The sequence below is a fragment of the Phocoena sinus genome, chromosome 4 (genome assembly GCF_008692025.1).
Source record: "Phocoena sinus isolate mPhoSin1 chromosome 4, mPhoSin1.pri, whole genome shotgun sequence".
In the NCBI taxonomy this organism is placed as follows: Eukaryota; Metazoa; Chordata; class Mammalia; order Artiodactyla; family Phocoenidae; genus Phocoena; species Phocoena sinus.
The window spans coordinates 75,582,423-75,608,472 of NC_045766.1; the positions used below are offsets into that span (position 1 = coordinate 75,582,423).

The window sequence follows — 26,050 nt, forward strand, 5'->3', positions numbered from 1 at the left end:
ATTCTAGGGTTGGTCTGTACCTCTGTTCTTTTATTTTCCTATTCTTATCCAAAGTGCTTTCTGGTATTCTTACTTTTAAATCCAAACTTATTCATCATAAGTTGATATATATATCTGACTGCTTCATTATGTCATTGTGTCCCCAAGCATTTATCTGTGGAAATATATATTTTTTTAAATAAACTACTATCTTTTTATTTCTTCTTTATATATTGGTTAGGACACTTTATTTGTTTTAATTTTTCTGCAGGTAAGTTATATCATCTATGAATTTTATATTTAGTAAAGGAGGCATTATAAAATATGTGATTAAAAAGGGGAGATTGGGTCTCATAGGACCAAGAATTGTTCTGTCACACAAAGAAGACATGATAGGCCTTAAGGTTATCCATCCTTTCCTGCAGTGTCCTATTGTAAATCAGCAGCCTGGATGTCTTGCCACATACATGAATAGAATAGGTTTTCTGTCTAGGCACTATCATCTGTCTTGTCTCAAAGGATGCTCATCACTCATCTTTCATTCCATTTCATTTCAATCAGCACGTATCTTAGTTTTCCTCAACTTTGCAGCAGGAGGTTTGGCTTATCTTGTAATATTCACACATTTGAGATTCTTAGCAGTGTTTTCTTTTGAAAAATATAAGATTTGCAGTCTGGTAATTCTTTTATCAGTTATCGACATATTTGTGCAGCTTGATTTTTTTTTTTAATCCAAGCCACCCCCATCCTCCTCCCTTCAGAAAAAACTTAGTGAAATCATAGACTTGAGCACAGAGTCTTATTAGGCATGGTTTTTTTTGTTGGTTTTTTGTTTATTTTTGGTTGCGTTGGGTCTTTGTTGCTGCACACAGGCTTTCTCTAGTTGCATTGCGCGGGCTTCTCACTGCAGTGGCTTCTCTTGTTGCAGAGCACAGGCTCTAGGCACACGGGCTTCAGTAGTTGTGGCACGCAGGCTCAGTAGTCGTGGCTCGCAGGCTCTAGAGCACAGGCTCATTAGTTATGGCACACAGGCTTCGTTGCTCTGCAGCATGTGGGATCTTTCTGGATCAGGGATCAAACCTGTGTCCCCTGCATTGGCAGGTGGATTCTTTTTTTTTTAATTAAAATTTTTTTTAATTTTTAGTTTATTTTTGGCTGCATTGGGTCCTCATTGCTGCGTGTGGGCTTTTCTCTTCATTGCGGTGTGCGGTCTTCTCACTGTGGTGGCTTCTCTTGTTGTGGAGCACAGGCTCTAGGTGCACAGGCTTCAGTAGATGTGGCACATGGGCTCAGTAGTTGTGGCACACGGGCTCTAGAGTGTAGGCTCAGTAGTTGTGGCGCACGGGCTTAGTTGCTCCGCGACATGTGGGATCTTCCCAGACCAGGACTGACACTCATGTCCCCTGTGTTGGCAGGCAAATTCCTTTTTTTTTTTTTTTTTTTTGCGGTACATGGGCCTCTCACTGCTGTGGCCTCTCCCGTTGTGGAGCACAGACTCCAGACACACAGGCTCAGTGGCCATGGCTCACGGGCCTAGCCGCTCTGCGGCACATGGGATCTTCCCGGATCAGGTCACGAACCCGTGTCCCCTGCATCAGCAGGTGGACTCTCAACCACTGTGCCACCAGGGAAGCCCGGCAGGCAGATTCTTAACCACTGAGCCACCAGGGAAGTCGCTAGGCATGTTTTAGATAGAGCTAAGTCTTGTCAAGTTATAGCTTTTTCAGGTATAACTAATATACAGTGAAATGATAGAAAAAGCAGTATAGTAGGAATAAAATCTAGGTTCTTGATCTGCTACATCACTTACTACCTTGGTGAAGCTGAGCAGTGTTTCTAAGCCTTCGTTTTCTCATCTGCAAGTAGAGATATCTGTCCTGCCCATCTGCCAGGGTTATTGTTAGTTTCAAACAACACAATGACGGCTTGAGAAATGTATTCCAAAATGCACTGCAATGGTTGTTAGGTCTTATCATCCAGAAAAGCTTTGGTCATTAAATCAACCTTGTAGATGGCTTCAAATTACTTCTTTACTACCACCACCCAGGTTAAAGCAGTGCCAGATACAGGATGAATTGGAAGGGGATTTGGAAGAACCTAATTGGCTGGTTAGATGGCCATTGAGATGGAGAGGAGATAGCAGTCTCACCCATGCACTGGAAATAAAAAACTGGGGAATACATGCCAAAAGCATTGGCAGGACTTGGAAACCTGTTTGACTTGGGAGTGAAGGAAAGGAAAGAGCAGTTGAATCTGAGAGTTGAGGGGGGGTTGGTGATCAAGAGGCATGGTAGGTATGAAGGAAAGGAGGGGTGAGCTTCCTGCTGAAGCATGCCATCTTTTTTTTTTTGTTTTTTTTTTTGTTTTTTTTTTGTGTGTGTGTGGTACGCGGGCCTCTCACTGTTGTGGCCTCTCCCGTTGCGGAGCACAGGCTCCGGACGCGCAGGCTCAGCGGCCATGGCTCACGGGCCCAGCTGCTCTGCGGCATGTGGGATCTTCCCGGACCGGGGCACGAACCCGTGTCCCCTGCATCGGCAGGCGGACTCTCAACCACTGCGCCACCAGGGAAGCCTGCATGCTATCTTTGAGTTGCTGCTGGTACACCTAGATGGAGATGTCCAAAGGAATGTGGGCCTGGAGTTCAAAGAAATCTGGGGTTAGAGATTAGACTGGGAATACCCCTGTAATGAGATCACAGAATGAGATAAGATGGGGTCCAAGGGTAGAGCTTTGTAGAATAAATGTCTGCATTGAAGGGCCTGCCGGGTAGGAAAAGGCTCTTCTGATCTTGTGTTCCATAGTCTGTGATAGTTCTGTTCTGTACAAATGGGACATGGGAGTTGTACACTGGCTGCTCTTACCATTTTATGTATTATAGAAGAGGTCCTTGACATTTGCTAAACTACTGGGTAAGATTTATTCCTTAGGAAATCTTCCATAGATACACAAACTAAAAATGAATAAACAAAAAACTGAACAAGAATTTACATTTTGTTAAATAGTCTGTAGCCAAGTTTAAAAATTGAATGTTCATTTTTCAAATTCAGTATGCTGGCAGACACTGCTCTATTCTTCTGAAAGGCTAGTTTGTATGAAATAAAACTATAATATTATTGATCTTTACTAATTCTCTTTTCCCCCCTTTTTCTCTCTAGATTTTACATTGTGCAGTAGGTGAGTATGGAATTCCCCTCCAACTTATGTAGAGTGGATTCTGCTTTCTTTTTTTAAGTCATGAATGATAGGTTGATTAGATTCTTACTGAACATTGAAAAAACTAACCTATTTTATCATTATATATAAAATTGCTTAGGCTTTTGGTTTCTAAAATCATGGGTACTATTTAGATGTTATCACTGAACACTTTATTAAATGCCATGGCTATTTTTCTCTGTCAATTTAAAGAGGCCTCTCCTACCTTCTCAGTACAAGGGTAAATAGAGAAACACCTAGCATATTTATAAAAATGTGACTTGGAGTGCTGGGCTCTGTTGAAAGCCCTCTCTGATTACTTAAATGTTATACTCTCTTTCCTTATTTTTTAAAATGGAGTACTGCGTATATTGCCTACCTCTCAGATGAATATTTAATGTATGTGAGAGGGATTGGAAAGTACAAGTACAAAGCGTTATACCAATGTGAGAGATTTCTGCTAAAAGCAGATACAATGTGATTCCTCTTTGGGGAATACGGAGGGCCATCAAATTCTGCTCTGGAACTAAGGCATAGCTTCTAGTCTGGGACGGCTAGACTCCTCTAAGCAGAAATCAATTTTGGAAAGTTGATAGACCCTGTGGAGTAAACCCATAGCGGTTGCTGTGCATGTGGACTTGTCTCTCCAAGGGAGGATTTGAAGTTGCTACTCACTGAGAAGCACCAAAAGTCTGAAAACTCCAGAACTATGCATTCAAACCATTATGGCCCTGATCAACATAATGGATAAATTAAGTGGGTACTTACTATATTCGGGGCACTGGGGAATTCAGAGATGAGGAGACTTACGGTTCAGGTGGACGCACAGCAAACTCTCCACCATGGGCCTTAAAGGGATCGCTATGATACCAGGGCTCTATTACTTTTAAGGAAGACACACATCTTCCTTATAAAGAATTGCACCTCGGCTATTTTCTCACTAGGAGGAGGTGTACAATCAGAGATTTCTCAAATGATTTGCAAAATTTTGTATGGATCTGTCTGTGTTCGCTTGGGAAGGTGGGTAGAATTCATAGCTTTCATAGATTCTCAGAGGAACATGATTCAGAAGGTTAGGAAACTGCTTTAGCACCTTTAAGCAAGAGATCTGAAAGGAGCTTGGAGACTCATTTGTCATGTGGTCTGCTTTCCCAGAGAAGGTTAAGGAACCTGGTCCCATAGCCAGTAAATGGCACAGCCTCACTTGGGACCTGGCCAGTCTGAGCCAGAGCCCACCTGACTGACTTTATTTTACGGTGAATGGGTTTCAGCTAGTGAATAATCTTACATACATTCCCTTTTTAGTCCTTTATCTAGAGTTTTGAGGTGAAAAAGTTGTCCCTTCTTAAGTGCTTAAATTTGTAGATTGGGGGATATGTTCAGCCAGAGAGAGCGTTCTGGAACCAGTTCAGGCCTTCTCCATATGACTGAACCCTGTGCCCCCAGTCTGCCCCCCTCTCTTAACCTTCAGCTGCCTCTGTACAAAGCTCTTAGATGCATGTTTTCCAAGCATGTATATTATTATTTTAATTAATATTGCCTTGTATTTTATTTTTTTTTTTTTTTTTTTTTTTTGAAACTTATCTGGTTTTTTTTTTTTTTTTTTTTTTTTTTAATTTATTTATTCATTTATTTATTTTTGGCTGTGTTGGGTCTTCGTTTCTGTGCGAGGGCTTTCTCTAGTTGTGGCAAGCGGGGGCCACTCTTCATCGCGGTGCGCGGGCCTCTCACTGTCGCGGCCTCTCCTGCTGCGGAGCACAGGCTCCAGACGCGCAGAGCTCAGTATTTGTAGCTCACGGGCCCAGCTGCTCCGTGGCACGCGGGATCTTCCCAGACCAGGGCTTGAACCCGTGTCCCCTGCATTGGCAGGCAGACTCTCAACCACTGCGCCACCAGGGAAGCCCTTGCCTTGTATTTTAATATACAAATTCCTTTTATCTGTCTTAGAATATATTCTCATGCCTCTATAAAATTTCTACCCCTGGAAATAAAGTTTCTGACAAGTATATTTATTCATTCATACCAAGAACATGATTGAATGCCTACCAGGTGGGGCCAGACACTGGTGGGTACTGGGAGCAGAGAGGTGAACAGGCACAGGCTTAGGCTCAGGAAAGCCACACTCAGATGGGTGCCCCTCTGAGCGCCTCTGGCAGGATGCACTCCGAGGAGTAGTATCTATGTCACACTCCTCTCTGATGGTTTGTTGACAGGTGTCCCTAGGTCTTGGTTTGGTGCCTGACACACAGGAGATACTTTAAAATTCCTTCTTATTTTCTCAAGAACCTTGTTCCATCAGTGATTCTCTCTCTTGCATCATCACCCTTTGTCATCTGCCTTTTCCTTCTCAGCTCACAAAATGCTCAGAATGCTCCATCCTAAAAATAATTTTTAACCTAACCTTTGACCCTGCCTTCCTCCCTTATTACTACATAAGTCCTCTTCATCCCTTTTACCAGATTTCTGGTATACTCTTTCCACTTCCGCGCTCCCATTTATACCTTAACCCAGCAGTTGTGCTTCTGTACCCCTTGCCCTACTAAAATTGCCCTCTGGTCTAAAATCAGCACGAGTTTCTGTTAAATTCTGAGGAATTTAATGTTTGGAATTTACTGAACTTCTCAACTACGTTGGGTACCACTGATAACCCCCTCTGTGACATCCTGTTCTTTTATCTTACATCATACTGAGCCCTCCTGGCTTTTCTGGTCCTCTGTGGTTCTTTTCTTTCTTTGGGGCCTTTTCTTTCTCCCCTTGCCCCTTAATTGTGGGTGTTCCCAGTATCTGGCCCAGCGCACTGCTCTTCTGCCTGAACAGGCCCTCTGGGTGATCTCTTCCCTTCTCATGGGTTGAGGTACTTAAGACCCTCAGTTCTTTAACTCCAAGCCACACCTGCACCCCAGACTCCAGACTCACCCCATGAGCTCCTGGATGTCCACTCCTGGATGTACACCTCCTTCTCCTCAGCAGCCTCCTTCTTCTTGTCAGGTGCTCCACCAGCTTCCAACCACTATCCATTCAGTCACCCATTCTAGACCTAGTGCTCATCCATGATGTCTCCTCTCCTTTCCCCATACTCCCATAGCCAGGTGGTCATCAGGTTTTCTCAATTCTGTTTCCTAAATAGTTCTCAGATTGTCCTGTTTTTTCCAGCCCTGTTCAGAGTCTGAGTATGTCTCATCTGGACTCCCATATCACACTCCCTGAACTTGTAGGTTTATAATATTAATATTAGTAATAATAAGAGCGATCATTATAATAAGAGTATTTACTATGTTTCAGTGCTTTACATTCATAATCTACTTACTTCTCATTGTACGGTTGACAGAACTGAGGCTTAGAAGGTTTTATATCTTGCCAGAGTTCACTTAGCTAATAAGCCCTAGAGCTAGAAGTTGAACCTGTGGCTGTGTGGCTCCAAATCCATGCTTACAGTCCTCGAGGGATTTAGTTAAAGGATGATTCTGAGCATGTCACTTCCGTGCTTAAAACCCTTCGCTGGTTTAAACATCTTCATGATTTGAACCCTGCCCACCTCCCTAGCCTTACCTATGTCCATTCCCTGCCTCCCACTCTGTGCTTCAGCAACCCTAACCTTCTTGTATCCCCCCGGCCCCCCATACTACTGCACTACTTCCTGCCTCTGGTCTGTGCCCAGGCTTTGTGCTCTGCCGGAGTGGTAGCCCATCCCCTGCAGCCGGCAGCTTCCCCCAGTAAACTCTCCTGCCACCCTCTGGCTAGATTACATACCATTCCTCACTTTTCTGTAATACCCTGCAACTCACTCTGTTATCACACTTTCCACAATGTATTATGGTCTGTCACTATACCTATATCTCCCACCAAGATCACTGAATTTTTCCAAGAATGAGAACTCTCTCCTATTGATTTCTGTATCCCAGCACCTAACAGTTCATGGCTCCTAGTGGGAGCTCAGTGAACATTTGATCATAATCTTACTAAATTCTGGTGAAATTTTCTGAAACTTGTTTCAAAATGTTTTCAGTTTCTTAAAAAAATCAATAAGAATACTAATAAACAGGCTATTTCTAGCATTAGCCTAAAGGCAACCCTTTATTTTTTTTACTCGTACGACTTAAGTTTACTTTTGGAATGACGGTTTATTTTCCTGTGGCTTTCTGAAACTTTTCACTGTGATAGCTTGGTCTTTTAGAAACTTGTTTTAATGCCTTGAGATGTCTTTAGTTTACATATTGTTGATGAGAAGTCTAGACCTCAGTCAGACCTGGGTTAGTTACTAGCTGTTACTTTCAGGATGTAACTCAACTTTTGTGTGCCTTCATTTCTTCCTCAATGAAAGGAGGATAATAATACCTACCTCTAGGGTTGTTGTGAAAACACGAGAGGACACACATGAGAAACACTTAGCTTAATGTCTAAGATATAGCAATGTTGAAAATTGCCCAATACAATGATAGTTCTTATTATTAACAATAATAATGTCATAGAATGTTAAAAGTTTTATTCTGTCCCTAATGTAATGTTCCATATTTAGATTTATATAAGTGTAACTCTTCCATATTCTTATTTTTCCTAAATTGTAATTTCTGTGTAAGTGAGTGCTTCAGGGCCACCTGTTCTTAGTATGGGTTGGAGTTGCTTCTTGTCCATGGTTGTGACAATGCAACTTGGCAAAAATAACCTCCAGAAATAGTAAACTAAAATTCCACGTGAGGGATTCATTTCTGTAAGAAAGTCAGGCCTCTGTCCTTCCAAATGGGTTTCCATGCCCCAACTTCTTTAAAGTGGGTTGTTTGCTCTCCACTGATAATGCAGGAACAAGATTTCTTTTGCGGGGAGGGAAAGGGGACAAGTGATAGCCCTTTTGAGCACATGTTGGGGACATATTTTTTTTAATTAAGGTATAATTGACATATAGCATTGTATTAGTTTCAGGTGTACAACATAAGGCTTTGGTATATGTATATATTGTTAAATGATCACCAAAATAAGTTTAATGTCCATCACCTCATATAGTTATAATTTTTTTTCTTGTGATAAGGACATTTAAGGTCTACTCTCTTAGCAACTTTAAATATGCAATCCAGTATTATTAACTGTAGTCGCCATGCTCTGCATTACATCCCCAGGACTTGTTTATGTTATAACTAGAAGTTTGTACCTTTGACAACCCTCACCCTTTCCCCGCACCTCCACCCCTTGCTTTTGGCAACCACCAGTCTGTTCTCTGTATCTATGAGTTTTGTTTTTTGTTTTTGTTTTGGTTTCCTAGATTTCACATACAAGTGAAATCAAACAGTATTTGTCTTTTTCTGGGATAAGATTTCTTAAATACTGTGGTCGCAGCCCTCAGACCAAAATTCATAATGCTTTTATTTACGCAGTGTTTTTCTTTTTGGAAATGAGAATTTAAAAACCCAGGTGAGACATGTCTTTTACAAGACTGCAAAGAAGAGTTGTGGTTTTCTTTAACCACATGGTACAGTTTGTACTGAAAGAAGTATTACCTGTTTTTCTGTGTTGTGCTCAAGATTAGATTGTGGAAGAGGCATATTGGATGTGGGTGGTTCTCAGCTAACTCCAGAGTATGGTTACCCTGCTTTGTTGGGATAGAAATTAGAGGTAGAGAGACTAGAACTGATGATAATCTTTTTTTTTTTTTTTTTTTTTTTTTGCGGTACACGAGCTTCTCACTGTTGTGGCCTCTCCCGTTGCAGAGCACAGGCTCCGGATGCGCAGGCTCAGCGGCCATGGCTCATGGGCCCAGCCGCTCCGCGGCATGTAGGATCTTCCTGGACCGGGGCTCGAACCCGTGTCCCCTGCATCGGCAGGTGGACTCTCAACCACTGCGCCACCAGGGAAGCCCCTGATGATACTCTTAATAAGATGTAACATTGTGTGTTTGGTGAACCTTTGTGTTGGAAATTATACTGTCAATATAAATAACTTTGGAAGTTCTCTTGATTGAAAACTGTAGAACAGGAGCTCAGTCATAGCCCAGAGGGTATTATGTCTGAAGTTGAGTATTAGCACTCTGATATCATCAACAGACAAGGACAGAAGCCCTTTCGCGTAGGTATCCTAGATTTGTGGTTTCAAATATTTGCTGTACATTCCAGCTTGCACTCCCCTCGTAAACTGATGATACCTTTTACTTAATTATTTCTTAAAAATTAATTTTAAGAAATTTGTAATCACCCTAATATTAATAGGTAGCATATGGCTTCAGACTGATTTTATTAAGTAACAAATGGTGCCAGGGAGGAAAGGGGCAGCTGCCGGAGAGACAAGCACCAGAAGACCCAGTCTCCTACCAGAAATCTTATCCCTCCCACCAGTGAGAATGAACTAAATCCTCTCCAAACTGCAAAGCCTCCTCCCATCCGCCCCCCGCCCGGCCCCCCAGAGGTTCAAGCTTTTATTACTCATTTACAGTGCAGTATTGTGAAGGACACGCCCTCACGTATTACTAAAGCCAGATCCAGAACCTTCCGTGTTGCAGCAGAAGAGAACTCTGGAAGGAAAGCATTGTGGAGGAAAGGGGTTATTCCCCCAGATTTGCTCACCTGGAATTCTGCTTTCACCCCTGCACCCAGCCCTCATGGGTATGGCTGGGCACAGAAACAAAACTACCTTCTTTGGTGCCTCTTAGCTTAGTTGACATTTTTTAAATGAACTTTACCAAAAGTGAGGAAGAACAAAAAGGGAATGAGTATCAAAAATACAAACAGTATAGAAATAGCCATATTCCCAAAGTACAAATTTCTGATCCTGAGATCTATGTCCCCTTTTGTTAGTGGGAACTGACACAGGGTCACATGGACCTTGCTGGCTCTCTTCCACTCTGTTCTTAGTGTGTTCAACCCTGGGACCCATTTCCCCAAGCCAGTTTTCCTGGCTTACAGAATACAAAATGGTGCAGATTTAGATTCAGAAGTTGCTTTCTGCCTGGGGGCATGTTTAGTGGTAGTACTGACAGGGGAAGGAGAAGCCCTTTGAGGTGGGGAAATGGACTTAACCTTTCCCAGCAGGCCGGCCTGTGTCTGCTGCCTAGAGGGCTCTCTGGGTGCAGTGGGCTGTCTGGGTGCAGTGGAGAGGTTAGAGGCCTGCTTGCTCTTCTGTCTTTGTCATTTATTAAGTACAGTCATTTCCCAGCATCCCGACACCAGAACTCTACCAAGACCATGTTCATAATCTTTCCCAAATCAGCCAAGCCCTTCAGACTAGTCTAGCTTAGTCTCCCTCTACTTTGGAGCTTTGATTATTCTGTTGCCTCCTGATCACATTTTGCCTTCTCCCCTCTAGACAGAGAGAGAAGAGGAAAGAAAGATAGTTTTAGCACCTGCGTCTTCTGCTCCTCATACCCAAAGTTTCAGCCACTTTCTCTGAATAAACTTTGCATTTTCACACTCCATGACTTTGTACATAAAATGTCCCTTTGCCTGGAACATCCAGCTCCGTAAGTTGTTCCCGGCTGTGAGTGAATGTACTGAGATGAAGGGAAGGGACAAATAGGGCGTATGCTCATCAGGAGCCCAACGTGCCTGAGCAGGGAAGGTGAGGGGCTTACCCAGAGCTCACGCACACTGCCTGGCACCTGGCAAGCACTCAGTAAGCCGTAGCAGCTCTTCCATTGATTATTAGTGGGCAAAACATAATCCCTGAGGGTTTCTGAGCCCAGTTGGAAAAGTGAAAGCCATGAATAGAGCCTAGATCAGGGAATTTTACCCTTTGCCATCCTTGCAGGAACAGCTAGGGGTTTGGTTTGAATGGAAGCCTGTTACTGAGATATTTTAAAATATCTTCTCGGTAAGGTAATATTATCTTGTTTTCCAGTCCATCAGGAACCAAGCTAAGGCAAACCAACCCCATTGGAAACACTACTAGCTGTGTAGCAAGTCAGGCATCCTCCCTCTGGGCATTAGTTTTCACATCTGAAGAAGTAGGAGTTTGACTAGATAATAGATAATCTCTAACATTCCTTTCAGCTGGATGATCTGAAATTCCATGAAACTAACTATGAAGTAGCTTCAGAGGTGGTCAGTTATCTGGGCAATAATAGAAAAGGAGGATGCGCTAGATGTTTAAATATACCTATGTATGAGTATTAGGAAACTTGTTTTAAGTATAGTATTGATAGATTTAGTACATTTTCCCTCTCAATGCATTTTTTATTGAAGTATAGTTGATGTACAATATTATATGTTACAGGTGTACAATATAGTGATTCACAATTTAAAGGTTATCTCCATTTATAGTTATTATAAAATATTGGCTATATTCCCTGTGCTATACAATATATCCATATAGCTTATTTATTTTATACATGGTATCAATAGTTTGTACCTCTTAATTCCCTACCCTGATCCTGCCCCTCCCTGTTTCTCTCTCCCCACTGGTAACCGATAGTTTGTTCTCTATATCTGTGAGTCTGTTTCTTTTTTGTTAAATTCATTAGTTTACTGCATTTTTTGGATTCCACATATAAGTGATATCATACAGTATTTGTCTTTCTCTGTCTGACTTATTTCACTTAACATAATGCCCTTCAGGTCCATACATGATGCTGCAAATGGCAAGATTTCATTCTTTTTTATGGCTGAGTAGTATTCCATTGTATATGTATACCATATCTTTACCCATTCATCTGTCAAGGGACACTTAGGTTGCTTCAATATCTTGGCAGTTATATATAATGGTGCTATGAACACTGGGGTGCACGTATCTTTTCAAATTAGTGTTTTGGGGTTTTTTTGGATATATACCCAGAAGTGGAATTGCTGGATCATATGGTAGGTCTATTAGTTTTTTGAGAAACCTCTTCTGTTTTCCACAGTGGCTGCACCAATTTACATTCCCACCAACAGTGTGCAAGGGTGCCCTTTTCTCCGCATCCTTGCCAACATTTGTTATTTGTGTTCTTTTTGATGATAGCCATCTGACAGATTTGAGGTGATACCTCATTGTGGTTTTGATTTGCATTTTCCTGATGATTAGCAGTGTTGAGCATCTTTTCATGTGTCTGTTGGCCATTTGCATGTCCTCTATGGAAAAATGTCTCTTGAGTTCTTCTGCCCATTTTTTAATCAGGTTGTTTGGTTTTTTTGATGTTGAGTTGTATGAGCTGTTTATAATTTTGATTAACCCCTATCAGTCATATCATTTGCAAATATTTTCTCCCATTCAGTAGGTTCTCTTTTCGTTTTGTCAATGGTTTCCTTTGCTGTGCAAAAGGTTTTAAGTTTAATTAGGTCCCATTTGTTTATTTTGCTTTCTCAATGCATCTTGAAAGCCCCAGCAGAAAACTGAATTGGGGTGGGAGATGGACACACACACTTTCTATGGCATACATTTACCCATGACCATCACTAGATGGCACCCTTGTATTAGTAAGGAGACACTCTGAAGGTAAAGACTTCTGGAGGACGTCTAATAAAAATAGTAATGAATCAATAGCTGAAACTGAAAAGAGAGAGAGGAAAGAGAAGTGGATGTTTTTCCATCTCTCTCTCATGCCTTGATCATTAATATTTTAGGTAACAAAAAGCTGAAACTTCCTGCATTGCCCTGGAGATTATCTCATAAATATTTCTTAATTATAGGCACAAGGTATCTCTAAAATTAAAAATTACCTTAATTTGCTTAATTAAAAAGCTAGAGACAAAGAAAGTATTTCAGAAGATCTCTGGTCAGATGGTTTGTGACAGTCTGAAGTCAGTAAACCTTCCACTTATGTTCTTAGCTTCAAAAGCAAGGTTAGTCCAGCAACGCTGGAAACACCATCTAGTGACCGAGTTAATTGCATTGAGCCAAAAAGTGAAAGTTTAGCAAAAGAATTCTTTGATGTGTGATTCCACAGCAGGAGTTGAATGCTAAATAGTGTATTAATGAAGGAAGCAAGAACACTTTGGAATATCTGGAATATCTGTATGACGTAGTATGTCTTTTACAGTTTTGTACAGCTTTCCTAGGAAAGGAATTTTTTCCTCTTCATTCATAGTGAACATCTTTCCACTAGTATTTTAATAACAGTTCCTACCTCACAGCGTTCTTTCAATTAGCAATCTGCTTTTGAGATTCATCCATATCTTCACATGGTTTGAAAGTTCATTCTTTTTTATTTCTGAATAATATTCCACTGTATGGATGTACAGTTTGTTTATCCATTCACCTATCGAAGGATATCTAGTTTGCTTCCAGTTTGGGATGGTTATGGATAAAGGTGCTGTAAATATTTGTGTGCTGGTTTTGTGTGGGAAAAAAATTTTTTTTGCCTTTTCAGATCAGTTGATTATGTACCTAGTAGCACAATTATTGGATCATATAGCAAGACTGTTTACTTTTGTAAGAAACTGCCAGACTGTTCCAAGTAGCTGCACCATTTTGCATTCCTGTCAGCAATGAATGAGAGTTCCTGTTGCTCTGCATCCTCACCAGCAGTTGCTACCTTGGGTTTTAGCCATCATAGTATATATGCAGTGGTTTCCTTTATTTTTTTTCTTTTAATATTCATTTATTTGATTGTGCTGGTCATGGCAGGCAGGCTCCTTAGTTGCAGCTCGTCTGCTCCTTAGTTGCGTCGCGTGGGTTCCTTTAGTTGCGGCATGCGAGCTCCTTAGTTGTGGCTTGTGAACTGTTAGTTGCAGCATGCATGTAGGATGTAGTTCCCTGGCCAGGGATCTAACCTAGGCCCCCTGCATTGGGAGCTTGAAGTCTTAACCACTGCACCACCAGAGAAGTCCGAGTTTCCTTTATTTTAATTTTCATTTCTCAAATGACAAATGATGTGCACATTTTTTTATATTTTTATATGCCATTTGTATACCTTCTTTGATGAGATTTCTGTTCACATCTTTTGCCCACTTTTTAATTGAGTTGTTTTCCTGTTGAGATTTTAAAATTCTTACTATATTTTGGATGTAAATCCTTTATCAGACGTATGTTTAGCAAGTATCTTCTCCCAGTCTGTGACTTGTCTTTTCATTCTTTTAATAGTCTCTTTCACAAAGCAGAAGTTTTTAATTTTAATGAAGTCCAACTTAACCAAAGTTTAACTTAAAACCAACCAACTTTACACTTAACCAGCTTAAAACCAAAAAATTGTGCTTTTATGAAGGAATTTTTTTCTTTCATGGATTATGCTTTTGGTGTTGTATCTAAAAACTCATTACCAAACCCAAGGTGACATAGATTTTCTCCTGTTTTCTTCCAGAAGTTTTATAGCTTTACACTTTACAAATAGGTCTGTGATCTGTTTCAAGTTAATTTTTGTGAAAAATGTCTAGTCTGTTTCTAGATTCACTTTTTCACATATGGACATCGGTTGTCCCAGCACCATTTATTAGAAAGACTATCCTTTCTCCATTGAATTGTCTTTGTGCCTTTGTTGAAGATCAGATATTTGCATGGGTTTATTTCTGGGCTCTCTATTCTGTTCTGTTGATCTAAATGTCAGTTATTTTTCCAATACCATACTGTCTTGGTTATAATAGATATAAGGCCTCCAACTTTCTTCTTTTTCTTCAGTATTATATGGGTCTTTTGACTTTCCATATAAACTTTAGGATCAGTTTGTTAATATCTACAAAGTAGCTTCCTAGGATTTTTGACTGATACTGTGTTGAATCTATAAATCATGTTGGGAAGAATTGACCTCTTAACAATATTGAGTCTTTTAGTCCACAGACATGGACTAGCTCTCCATATATTTAGATCTTACTTGATTTCTTTCATCATTGTTTTGACGTTTTCCATGTAAAAATCCTGTACCTATTTTGTTAGATTTGTACCTAAGTATTTCCTTTTTTTGATGTTATTACAATTTTTTTTTTTTTTTCAAATTCTGGTTGTTCATTGCTGGCATATAAGACAGCAATTGGCTTTGTATGTAGTGGCCTTGTATCCTGCAACCTTGCTCTACTTGCTTATTAGTTCCAGGAGGTTTTTTGGTAGATTCTTTGGGTAGATCTGTATAGATAATCATGCCATCTATGAATAAAGATAGTTCTGTTTCTTCCTTTCCAATTTGTATACTTTATTTCTTTTTCTTGTCTTACTGCACTAGCCAGAACTTCCAGTTTGACATTCATTATGTTCTTTACTCGGCCTTGCTTGTGTGTTTCTCCTGGGAGGTCTGATACCAACCTAATATCTTGCCCTTTTAAGATATTTTGTCTTTTGGGGACTTTCCTGGTGGTGCAGTGGTTAAGAATCTGCCTGCCAATGCAGGGGACATGGGTTCGATCCCTGGTCTGGGAAGATCCCACATGCCGCAGGGCAGCTAAGCCCGTGCGCCACAACTGCTGAGCCTGTGCTCTAGAGCCTGTGTGTTGCAACTACTGAGCCCGTGTGCTGCAACTACTGTAGCCCGTGTGCCTAGAGCCCGTGCGCTGCAACAAGAGAAGCCACCACAATGAGAAACCTATGCACCGCAACCAAGAGTAGCCCCCGCTCGCCACAAATAGAGAAAGCCCATGCACAGCAATGAAGATGCAACGCAGCCAAAAGGAAAAAAAAGATATTTTTTCTTTTTACCTGAAAATCATAAAAATTTTTCTGTTTTTCCACCTTTATTGAGATATAAAAATTATATGTATTTACAGTACACAGTGTGATGCTTCAATATAAATATACATTGTTAAATGATTGCCACACTCAAGCTAATTAACATATCTATTACCTCACAGTTATCATTTTTTTTTGTAGTGAGGACATTTAAGATTATTCTCTTAGAAAATTTCATGTATACAATATAATATTAATTACAGTCACCATACTGTACATTAGTCCTCCAGAGCTTATTCATCCTGCACAACTGAATCTTTGTATTCTTTGACCAACATCTCCCCTTTTTCCCCATCCCACAGCTCTAAGCAGCCACCATTCTGTTCTTTGCTTCTATGAGTGTGACTTCTTTTAGATTCCACCTATGAGTGAGATCATGGAGTATTTCTCTTTCTTGCCTAGCTTATTTCACTTAGCATAATGTCCTTCAGGTATACCCACATTGTTGCAATGACAGCCTTCTTTTTTAAGGCTGGATAATATATGTGTGTGTATCATGTTCTCTTTATCCATTTATCCATCAGTAAACACTTAGGTTGATTAAGTATCTTAGCTGTTGTGAATGATACTACAATGAACAAGGGAGTAAAGACACTTCTTCAAGATACTGACTTCATTTCCTTTGGATGTATACCCAGAAGTGGCATTACTAGAACATATGGTAATTCTATTTTAAATTTTTTGAGGAACCTCCATACTGTCTTCTCTAATGGCTATACCAATTTATATTCCTAACAACAGTGTATAAGAGTTCCCTTTTCTCCACATCTTTGCCAGCGCTTGGTATCTTTTGGCTTTTTGTAATAGTTATTCTGATGGGTGTGAGGTGGTATCTCATTGTGGTTTTTGATTCACATTTCCCTGATGATTAGTGATGAGCTTTCTTCATATACCTATTGGTCATTTTGTATGTCTTCCTTTGAGAAGTGCCCTTTCAGGTCCTTTGTCCATTTTCTGTTTTGGTATTTGTTTTCTTGCTATTGAGTTGAGTTCCTCATATATCAATATTTTGGATATTAACTCCTTATCAAATATATTATTTGCAGATATCTAGGTAGGTTGTCTTTTCATTCTGTTGATTGTTTCTTTTGCTGCACAGAAACTTTTTAGTTTGATGCAATCCCATTTGTCAGTTTTTTATTTTGTTGCCTGTTCATTGAGGGTTATATCCAAAAAAATTTGCCCAGACCAATGTCAAGAAGCTTTTTCCCTATGCTTTCTTCTAGTAGCTTTGCAGTTTCAGATTTTATATTTTAAGTCTTTAATCCACCTTGAGTTGATTTTTTTTACATGGCATGAAATAAGGGTCCAGTTTCATTCTTCAACATGTGAATATACAGTTTTCCCAGCACCATCATTGCAGAGACTATCCTTTCCCCATTATGTGTTGTTGGCCACTTTTTCAAAGATCTTTTGACCATAAATGTGTGGATTTATTTCTGGGTTCTCTATTCTGTTCCACCGGTTTATATGTTTGTTTTTATGCCAGTACCATGTTGTTTTGATTACTGAAGCTTTATGGTATATTTTGAAATCAGGTAGTATACTGCCTCTAGCATTGTATTTTGTTTGTTTGGGGGGTTTTTTTGGCTCAAGATTACTTTGGCTTTTCAGGGTCCTTTGTGTTTGTGAATTTTAGGATTTTTTTTTCTATTTCTATAAAAAACACCATTGGAATACTGAAAGGAATTGCATTGAATCTATAGTTCACTTTGGGTATATTTGGGTATATAATGGACATTTTAACAATATTAATTCTTCCAATCCATGAACACAGGATATCTTTCCATTTATTTGTGTCTTCAATTTCTTTTATCAGTGTTTTATAATTTTTAGTGTACAGATCTTTTATCCCCTTGGTTAAATTTATTCTGAAATATTTATATATTTTTTGATGATATTGTAAATGGAATTGACTTTAATTTCTTTTTTGGATAGTTCATTGTTAATGTGTAGACACACAACTGATTTTTCTCTGTTGATTTCCTGTCCTGCAACTTTACTGAATAGTTGTTTTTTTGGGGGGGGGTGAAGTTTAGAGTTTTCTATATATAAGATCATGTCATTGGCAAACAAAAACAATTTTCCTTCTTCCTTTCTGATTTGGATGCCTTTTATTTCTTTTCTTTCATAATTAGTCTGGCTAGGATTTCCAGTACTATGTTAAATAGAAGTGGTGAAAGTTGGCATTTTTGTCTTGTTCCTTAGAGGAAAAGCTTTCAACTTTTTACCATGGACTATGATGTTAGTTTGTCATATATGACCTTTATTATGTTAAGATACATTCCTTTTATACCTAATTTGTTGAGAGTTTTTGAGAAGGTTCAGGATTTTGTCAAATGCTGTTTTGCATCTATTGAGATGACATATGACTTTTATCTTTCATTTTGTTAATGTGGTGTATCGCATTTATTGATTTGCATATGTTGAACCATTCTTGCATTCCAGGGATGAATCCCACTTGATCATGATGTATGACCCTTTTAAAGTGCTGCTGAATTTGGTTTACTAGTATTTATTGATGATTTTTTTCATCTGTGTTCATCAGAGGTGTTGGCCTGTTATTTTATTTTCTGAGTTTAGAAGTATTCTCTTCTGTTTTTTGGAGGAATTTGAGAAAGATTCATATTAATTCTTCCTTAAATGTTTGGTAGAATTCACTGGTAAAGCCATCAGGTCTTGGGCTTTTCTCATTGGGAAGTTTCTGATTATTGATTCACTCTCTTTACTCATTATTGGTCTGCTCAGATTTTCTCTTTCTTCTTGATTAAGTCTTGATAGGTTGTATTTCTAGGAATTTATCCATTTCTTCTAGGATATCTAGTTGGCATATAAATGTTTATAGTAGTCTCTTATGATCCTTTGTATTTCTGTGATATCAGTTATAATGCCTCTTTTTTCATTTATAATTTTATTTATTTAAGTCTTCTTTCTTTTTTTCTTAGTCTAGCTAAATATTTGTCAATTTTATCTTTTAAAAAAAACCCAGCTCTTAGTTTCATTCATCTTTTCTATTGTTTTTCTAGTCTCTGTTTATTTCTGCTTTGATCTTTATTATTTCCTTCCTTCTGCTAACTTTGGGCTTAGTTTGTTCTTCTTTTCCTAGTTCCTTGAGGTATAAAGTTAGGTTGTTTTAGATCTTTTTTTTTTTTTGATTTACTTATTTACTTATTATTTATTTTGGGCTGCATTGGGTCTTTGTTGCTGCACACAGGCTTTCTCTAGTTGCGGCGAGCGGGGGCTACTCTTCGTTGCAGTGAGCAGACTTCTTATTGCGGTGGCTTCTCTTGTTGTGGAGCGTGGGCTTCAGTAGTTGTGGCTTGCAGTCTGTAGAGTGCAGGCTCAGTAGTTGTGGCACTCAGGCTTTGTTGCTTCGCGGCATGTGGGATCTTCCCAGACCAGGGTTTGAACCTGTGCCCCTGCATTGGCAGGCAGATTCTTAACCACTGCGCCACCAGGGAAGCTGAGATCTTTCTTAATGTAAGCATTGTTGCTGAAACTTCCCTCTTAGAACTACTTTTGCTGCATCCTGTAAGTTTTGGTATGTTGTGTTTTCATTTTCATTTGTCTCAAGATATTTTTTTATTTTCCTTTTGAATCTAATTTTCCAATTTTATTCCTGTTATTGGTTTTTAGCTTGATACTGTTGTGGTTGGAAAAGATACTTGATATGATTTTATTCTTCTTAAATTTGTTAAGACTTGTCTTGTGGCCTAACATGATCTATCCTAGAGAATGTTCCACATGCATTTGAAAAAGAATGTGTATTCTGCTGCTGTTGGATGGAAAGTTCTCTGTGTGTCTGTTAGGTCCTTTGGATCTGTAGTGTTGTTCAAGTCTGCTGTTTCCATATTGATGATCTGTCTTGGATGATCTGTCCATTGTTGGAAGTGGGGTATTGAAGTGCCCTGCTGATTTTGTACCGCTGGCTATTTCTTTCCTCAGTTTTGTTATCAGCTTTATATGTTTAGGTGCTCCAATGTTGGGTGTGTATATAATCAAAATTAATATATCCTTTTTGATTTGACTCCTTTATCATTATGTAATGATCTTCTTTGTCTCTTGTGACAGTTTTTTACTTAAGGTCTATTTTGTGTGATGTACTTCAGCCACCCCTGATCTCTTTTGGTTACCATTTGCTTGGACTATCTTTTTCCATCACTGCACTTTCAGCCTATGTGTCCTTGAAGCTAAAGTATTTCTCTCGTAGGCAGCATATTGTTGGATCTTGTTTTTTAAGCTGTTCAGTAACTCTCTGTCTTTTTTTTTTTTTTTTTGCGGTATGTGGGCCTCTCACTGCTGTGGCCTCTAACGTTGCAGAGCACAGGCTCTGGACACGCAGGCCCAGCGGCCATGGCTCACGGGCCCAGCCGCTCCGCAGCATGTGGGATCTTCCCGGACCAGGGCACGAACCCATGTCTCCTGCATCAGCAGGCAGACTCTCAACCACTGCGCCACCAGGGAAGCCCACTCTCTGTCTTTTGATTGGAGAATTTAATCCATTTACATTTAAAGTAATTATTGGTGCTATCTCTATTGCCATTTTGTTAATTGCCTTCTGACCATTTTGTAGTTCTGTTGTTCCTTTCTTCCTCTCTCGCTGTCTTTCTTTGTGATTTGATTTTTTTTTATAGTGGTATCTTTGATTTCTTTATCTTTTGTGTATTTACTATAGTTTTTTTCTTCGTTGTTACCATAAGACTTACATCAAACATCTTGTAGTAAAATAGTCTCTTTTAAGCTGATAACCACTTAACATTGACCACATATAAAAACTACACTCTAACTTTTACTTCACCCATGTTTTTTTGTTATTGGTATCACAATTTACATCTTTTATGTGTTGGGTATCCTTTAACACATTATTGTAGCCATAGTTATTTTTAATACTTTTGTCTTTTAAGTTACATATCAGAGTTAAAAGTGATTTACATACCACCATTCCAGTATTAGAATATTCTGAATTTGACAATATTCTTACCTTTACAGTAAGATTTTTACTTTCATATGTTTTCGTGTTGTTAGTGTTCTTTCATTTCAACTTGAAGAACTCTTTTTAGCATTTCTTCTAAGGCATGTCTAGTATATTGAACTCCCACAGCTTTCGTTTGTCTGGGAAAGTCTTTATTTCTCCTTCATTTCTGAAGGGGAAACTCTTTCTGGATATAGTATTCTTGGTTGGCAGGGGTTTTTTTCCTTTCAGCACTTTGAATATATCATCGTCTCTTGGCCTAACAGAAATCTGCTGTTAGTCTTATAGGGATTCCCTTGACTGTGATGAGTTGCTTTTCTCTTGCTGCTTTCAGAATTCTCTTTGTCTTTGACTTTTGATAATTTGATTATATTGTATCTCAGTGAAGATCTCTGTATATATAATTTCTTTGGGGTTCTTTGGGTTTCATGGATCTGGATGTTGTTTGCTTCTCCAGATTAGGGAAGTTTTCTATCATCATTTCCTTAAATAAATAATGCCATAATTTCTTTCTCTTCCTGCCCATTTCTCCTCTGGGACTCCCATAATGTATGTATTGGTTAGTTTATGGTTTCCCATTGGCTTTCATCACGCTTCTTCATTCTTTTCTCTTTTCGTTCCACTGACACATTTCAAATGACCTGTCTTCAAGCTCAGTGATTCTTTCTTCTGCTTGATCAAGTCTGATCTTGAAGTTCTCTGTGGAATTTTTCAGTTCAGTCATTGTGTTCTTCAGCTTCAGAATTTCTATTTAGTTCTTTTTTATGATGTCTGTTTCTCTGTTGAACTTCTCATTTTGTTCATGTGTTGTTTTTCTTGTTTCATTTTGTTATCTAATTGCATTTCTTGTAGCTCACTGCACTTCTTCTGTGATTATTTTGAATTCTTTGTCAGGCAGTTTGTAGATCTCCATTTCTCTAGTATCAGTTACAAGTACTTTATTCGTTCCTTTGATGGTGTCATGTTTCCCTGTTTATTCATGCCCTTAGCCTTGCATTGCCGTCTGTTTTTATAAACTGGCTTCAGCTTGGAAAGCTTTTCACCAGTCCACCTGGCCAGAAATTCTGGGCAGGCTATCTGATGAGGTCTGTGGGTCAGCTTGCTGCTGGAGTCCTCAGGCAAGCTGGCTTTGTGCCTGGGTCAGCAGATTAGTGGGCCTGGTGCCTGAGTCCGCTGGGGTGTGTCTGAATCCTGGGTCCATAGGGGCCAGTCTGGCACTGGAGTGAGCCTGGGTCTGTGATCATAGGCCTGGGTCCTAGGTCCATGCAAGCCAGTCTGGAGCTGGTGGCCATGGAGGTTTGCCTGGCACTAGGGCCAGCTTGGAGCCTGGGGCCCTGAGGGCTGGACTGGAGCCAGGGGCTGCAGGGATAGGTTTAGTGCTGGAGTTTGTGGTGAAATTGGGTGTTTACTTCACTCTCCTTCCCCCATCGGAGGGTATTTCCCTCTGTACTATGCTACCCAGGCTTGATGGTGAAGGGTGATGCAGGTCATCCTTCCTATTCTGGTCTTCAGTGAGTCTTTTCTTATTTCTGTGCTTCACCCAGGTGCTGTAATCTCTCTCCTGGAATCCTTAGCTATTGTGAAAGTACTTTTATGTGTGGATAGTTTTTCAAATTGATGTTTCATGCTGAAAAATCCTATTCTGCCAACCTGCTGATATCACTGAGGATTTTTTTCTTTATATTTAAAGTCTAATAGTTTTACTAGGATATGCCTTAGAGTTGACTGTTGCAGGGCAATTTCCCAGGTACCTAGTAGCCTCTTTTGATATGTAATTCAGGCCTTCTTTTATTTCTGGAAAGTTTTATTGGATTATAGCTTTAAATTTTAGTTCTGTTTCATTACGCTTTTTTTTTTCAGGGGCTCCAAATATCTGTATGTTAGACCTTGTTTGCCTCCCTTCTTTTTCAGCCATTTTCTCTCTGATCCCTTTTACTTTAACTTCATTTTTATTCTCTTGGCTGTTTTGCTTCCTTTCTTCAGTGCCCTTTGTTAAATTTTCATTTGAATGTATTCTCTTTTGATCACCTGAAATTTAAGTAGTCCTTAGGTCAGATATCATTTTGTCTTTCTCTTCCATTTCTGTCCTGAGTTCAGCTTTTGTTTCATTTCTGCCTGGTTTGGTCCATTTCTGTTCTTAGTTTTTGAACTTCTGATTAAAAATAATTTTTCATATACTCAAATGCTTATTTAATAATATTCAGTTTGGAGTGTTGTGTTAAAGTTTCCTTTGTGATTTTTTTTGAGTGCATTTTCATTAGCTAAAATGTTTGATCCTCTTTTTTTGTTTTCTTCTGATAGTAGTTTTGTACAATTGTAAGTTGCTTTTATGTATTCATTGTGTGGCTAGTGTTGGAAGTTTGGTTTGATTTATAAGATTACTAGCTTGAGGACACTTTTATCTGTAAACATAGTGAAGTGTAGTCTCTTCAAAGGATGCCTTTTTGTTTGAGGAGGTCAGTAGGAATAGGATTTGTATGCCTGTCAATTGTTTTGAGCTCTCATTTGTGTTACAGGAGTGCAGATTTCCTCCTGTCTCTTTCCTCCTTCACCATCCATTCACTAAAAGACATCTCTCCGTTCCCTTTCACCCATTTCTTCTCTAGAAGTGATGCCTTTTTGAGATTGCCACTTGGGTCCCACAGGCTTAAGTAATTCCCTTCTCTGTTGTTAGTCTAATCAACAAAGTGTTTTTCTCAGTGCTTTTGTACCTAGGGTGGACTGCCTCTTCCTGGGGGAATTTTTACCTCAAATTTCAGCCCTCTGTTCCTCTCTTCTTGCTAACATGCCATTTTTCCAGACTCACTTTCCATAAAGGTTTGCAGTAGAGGCTCAAGACATGGCTCTGCTGGAATTTGGTGTTTATAGTTCTACTTACATGTGATTTTTGAGTCTGTAGTTGTCTGTATCTTTTAGTTGTGCTGAGGGTTTAGGTTTTGTATAGGTTTATTTGTTATTGATGGTCAATAAAAATTTTTGGAGCTTGTATAGTATTCATTATGTAGACATTGTGATTTTTAATCAATGCTGTATTTGTTGAATAAAGTTTGCAAATAACTGCATCTATATCTAAATCTATACACAGTTGTGACTAGTCTCTATAGATAAATTTATAGAAATATGTCAAAGGTCATACCATATTTTAAGACTTTTACTAATGCATACTTCCCATTGCCCTTCAGAAAACCTCCAAGCATTTACTGAGTTTGTGCCGGGTGACAAGCACTGTGCTAAGCACCGAGAATACAAATATCAGCAGACCGCACCCTGTTCTCAAGCCAAGGACACAAACATGAAGCCGAGTGTGACAAAAGTTCTGCCCAAGGGGTATGGGAGCACAGAAGGAGAGATGACAGTGCTTTTTGGAACCCTTTTCCACTGGAAGCAAATTCACCTCTGTTTTCACAGAATAATTCCTCAACTTTCTTACCTTAGTGGAAACCTCATTCTCCGTAAGGACAGCACTTCCCTTGCTGCTTCTGTTCACTCTTCCACCTGCCCATTCCCTCTCCTAGCTCTCTTCCTGTGGCTTAGGTCACCTGCACCTGTCCTTAGATTCTCTCATGAGCTCTTCTTTCTCTCTGTGTCCCTCAAATACTGGTGTACTTGGGCTTTGGTCCTTAGCCTTCTTCTTCTTCCCTGTGCAGTTTCCCTCTTCGACCTCACCACACCTTCCCCATAGCTTCATTGGCTCCCACATATTCTCTTCTGGGCCACACCAGCCTTCTGAGTTTCCAGCTCAGCTGCCCAGATGAACATTGCCACTTGGCTCCTTTATGCACACAACAAACTCAAGATGCATAAAGTTTAAGTCATCATTTTATCTCAGACCTGCTTTTTCTCTTATTCTCTGGATCTGTTAGTGGCATTCCCAGTTTCTACTAGTTGCCTAATGAGAGACCTAGAGGTAAGCTATGACTCCCCTGCTTCTTTGCCTTTTTCACCATTTATCCCCCCCACACCCTTCTCTCTCTCACACTTGCTCTCTTTTCCTTGAAGGAACATTGTTTCTTTGCCTTTCCATGTTTTTATTCTCTCTGTGCTCTCATGTCTTCCTCTGAAATCTCTCTACTCCTCCTTCTTTTCCTCCTTGCCTTTTCTTCCTCCCCTCTATTTTTCCTGCCTCTTCAGTTTTGCTCATTTTCTCCATTTCTTTTTTGACTTTCATCCTCATCTGTTCCCCCTGCATTTCCTGTTCTCAGACTCTCCTCAGCCCTCATTGCCCAGGTATGGTCATGCCTCTACTCTTCTTCCTTGAGAGAATTTGAGTTAGGATGAGACAGCTTGAGGCCAGAGTACCATTTCTAAAGCCTGAAGCAGAGAGAATGGTGTGGACAAAGTATCAAATACTTCTAGACTAGAAGCCAGCTCACTGTTTTCTCTCTTTCCCTTCTACACCAAGAGGTACACTAGTGTTTGTCTTCTGGGCATACATGGGTTTCCAAATGACAGCTCTGGAGTGCTTTGAAAGCCACAGACAGTTAAAACATTGGTGCAGGAAACACCTTCAGAAAGACTCCAATCTGATAAAAGAGACCTAAATGATTAGGAATGAGGGCTTTAACGGAATATCAATCAGTGAGCGTCAACTAATCTTGCTGTATGTAATGGTGGCTCTTTTTCATAGCCTTCTTGAGACTCAGTTCATCTTTAGCTTTTATCATAGTTGTAACCTTGAGATGTATGACTAACAATTCCAGGAGGCAGTTGAGTTGAATAAAGAATGTTTTGAACTCCTAAGTTATTCTGTTAATGACAGCTGCTCAGAAAGGAATCAAGTCTATAAATAATGGCAAATTAGCACCTTAAATAGACTGTTAGGAATCAAATAGACAGTTTGTTCTTATGATAGATTTTTGGAGCTGGAATGTATTATTTCTTTATTGACTTATAAGAAAAGAGGAAGAGTAAAGAGTATGTGACGATATAAGGCAGGAATAATCTTTCTACGTGTATATATGTTTAATATATGTTGTTTAATTTTTTATTAAGTAAATAGAGTAGCTTTTGAAGGGACATTGGGGATATATTGTTCTACCCTTCTGCAGTGATTAAAATGGTTACTGCTTCCACGGAATGAGCAGACACTCAAAATCATTTTTTACTTAATTTATACTTATATAATTATATAATTACATATTACCTGTAGTTACATATATGTGGGTATATATTTTTTATATATAACATGTACATTATATGTGCTTATACATATAGTTATATATAATTACAGATAGTTATGTAATTATACAATTTGTGTAATTACACATATTAATTACACAAGTTTTTATATATTTTACACAAAATGTATTAAAATATAATTTTATATTGAAAATATGGTTCTGATGAAAGGTTCTGTGTTTA

At 39.3% G+C, this 26,050-nt stretch overlaps 1 protein-coding gene across 3 annotated transcripts in view; it reads left to right on the forward strand.

Moving 5' to 3' along the window:
- The window catches only part of HACD2 (3-hydroxyacyl-CoA dehydratase 2), a 91,257-nt gene that overhangs the window by 18,489 nt on the left and 46,718 nt on the right, over nt 1-26,050 (forward strand). Inside the window, exons 3-4 of one of the 3 annotated variants that reach the window (XM_032630481.1) lie at nt 3,135-3,153; nt 23,872-24,016. In XM_032630481.1, coding sequence (XP_032486372.1) covers nt 3,135-3,153; nt 23,872-24,016 — 164 coding nt within the window. Of the gene's footprint in view, nt 1-3,134; nt 3,154-23,871; nt 25,771-26,050 lie in introns of those variants that run through there. The other 2 variants (XM_032630479.1, XM_032630480.1) reach the window with 2 other exon arrangements.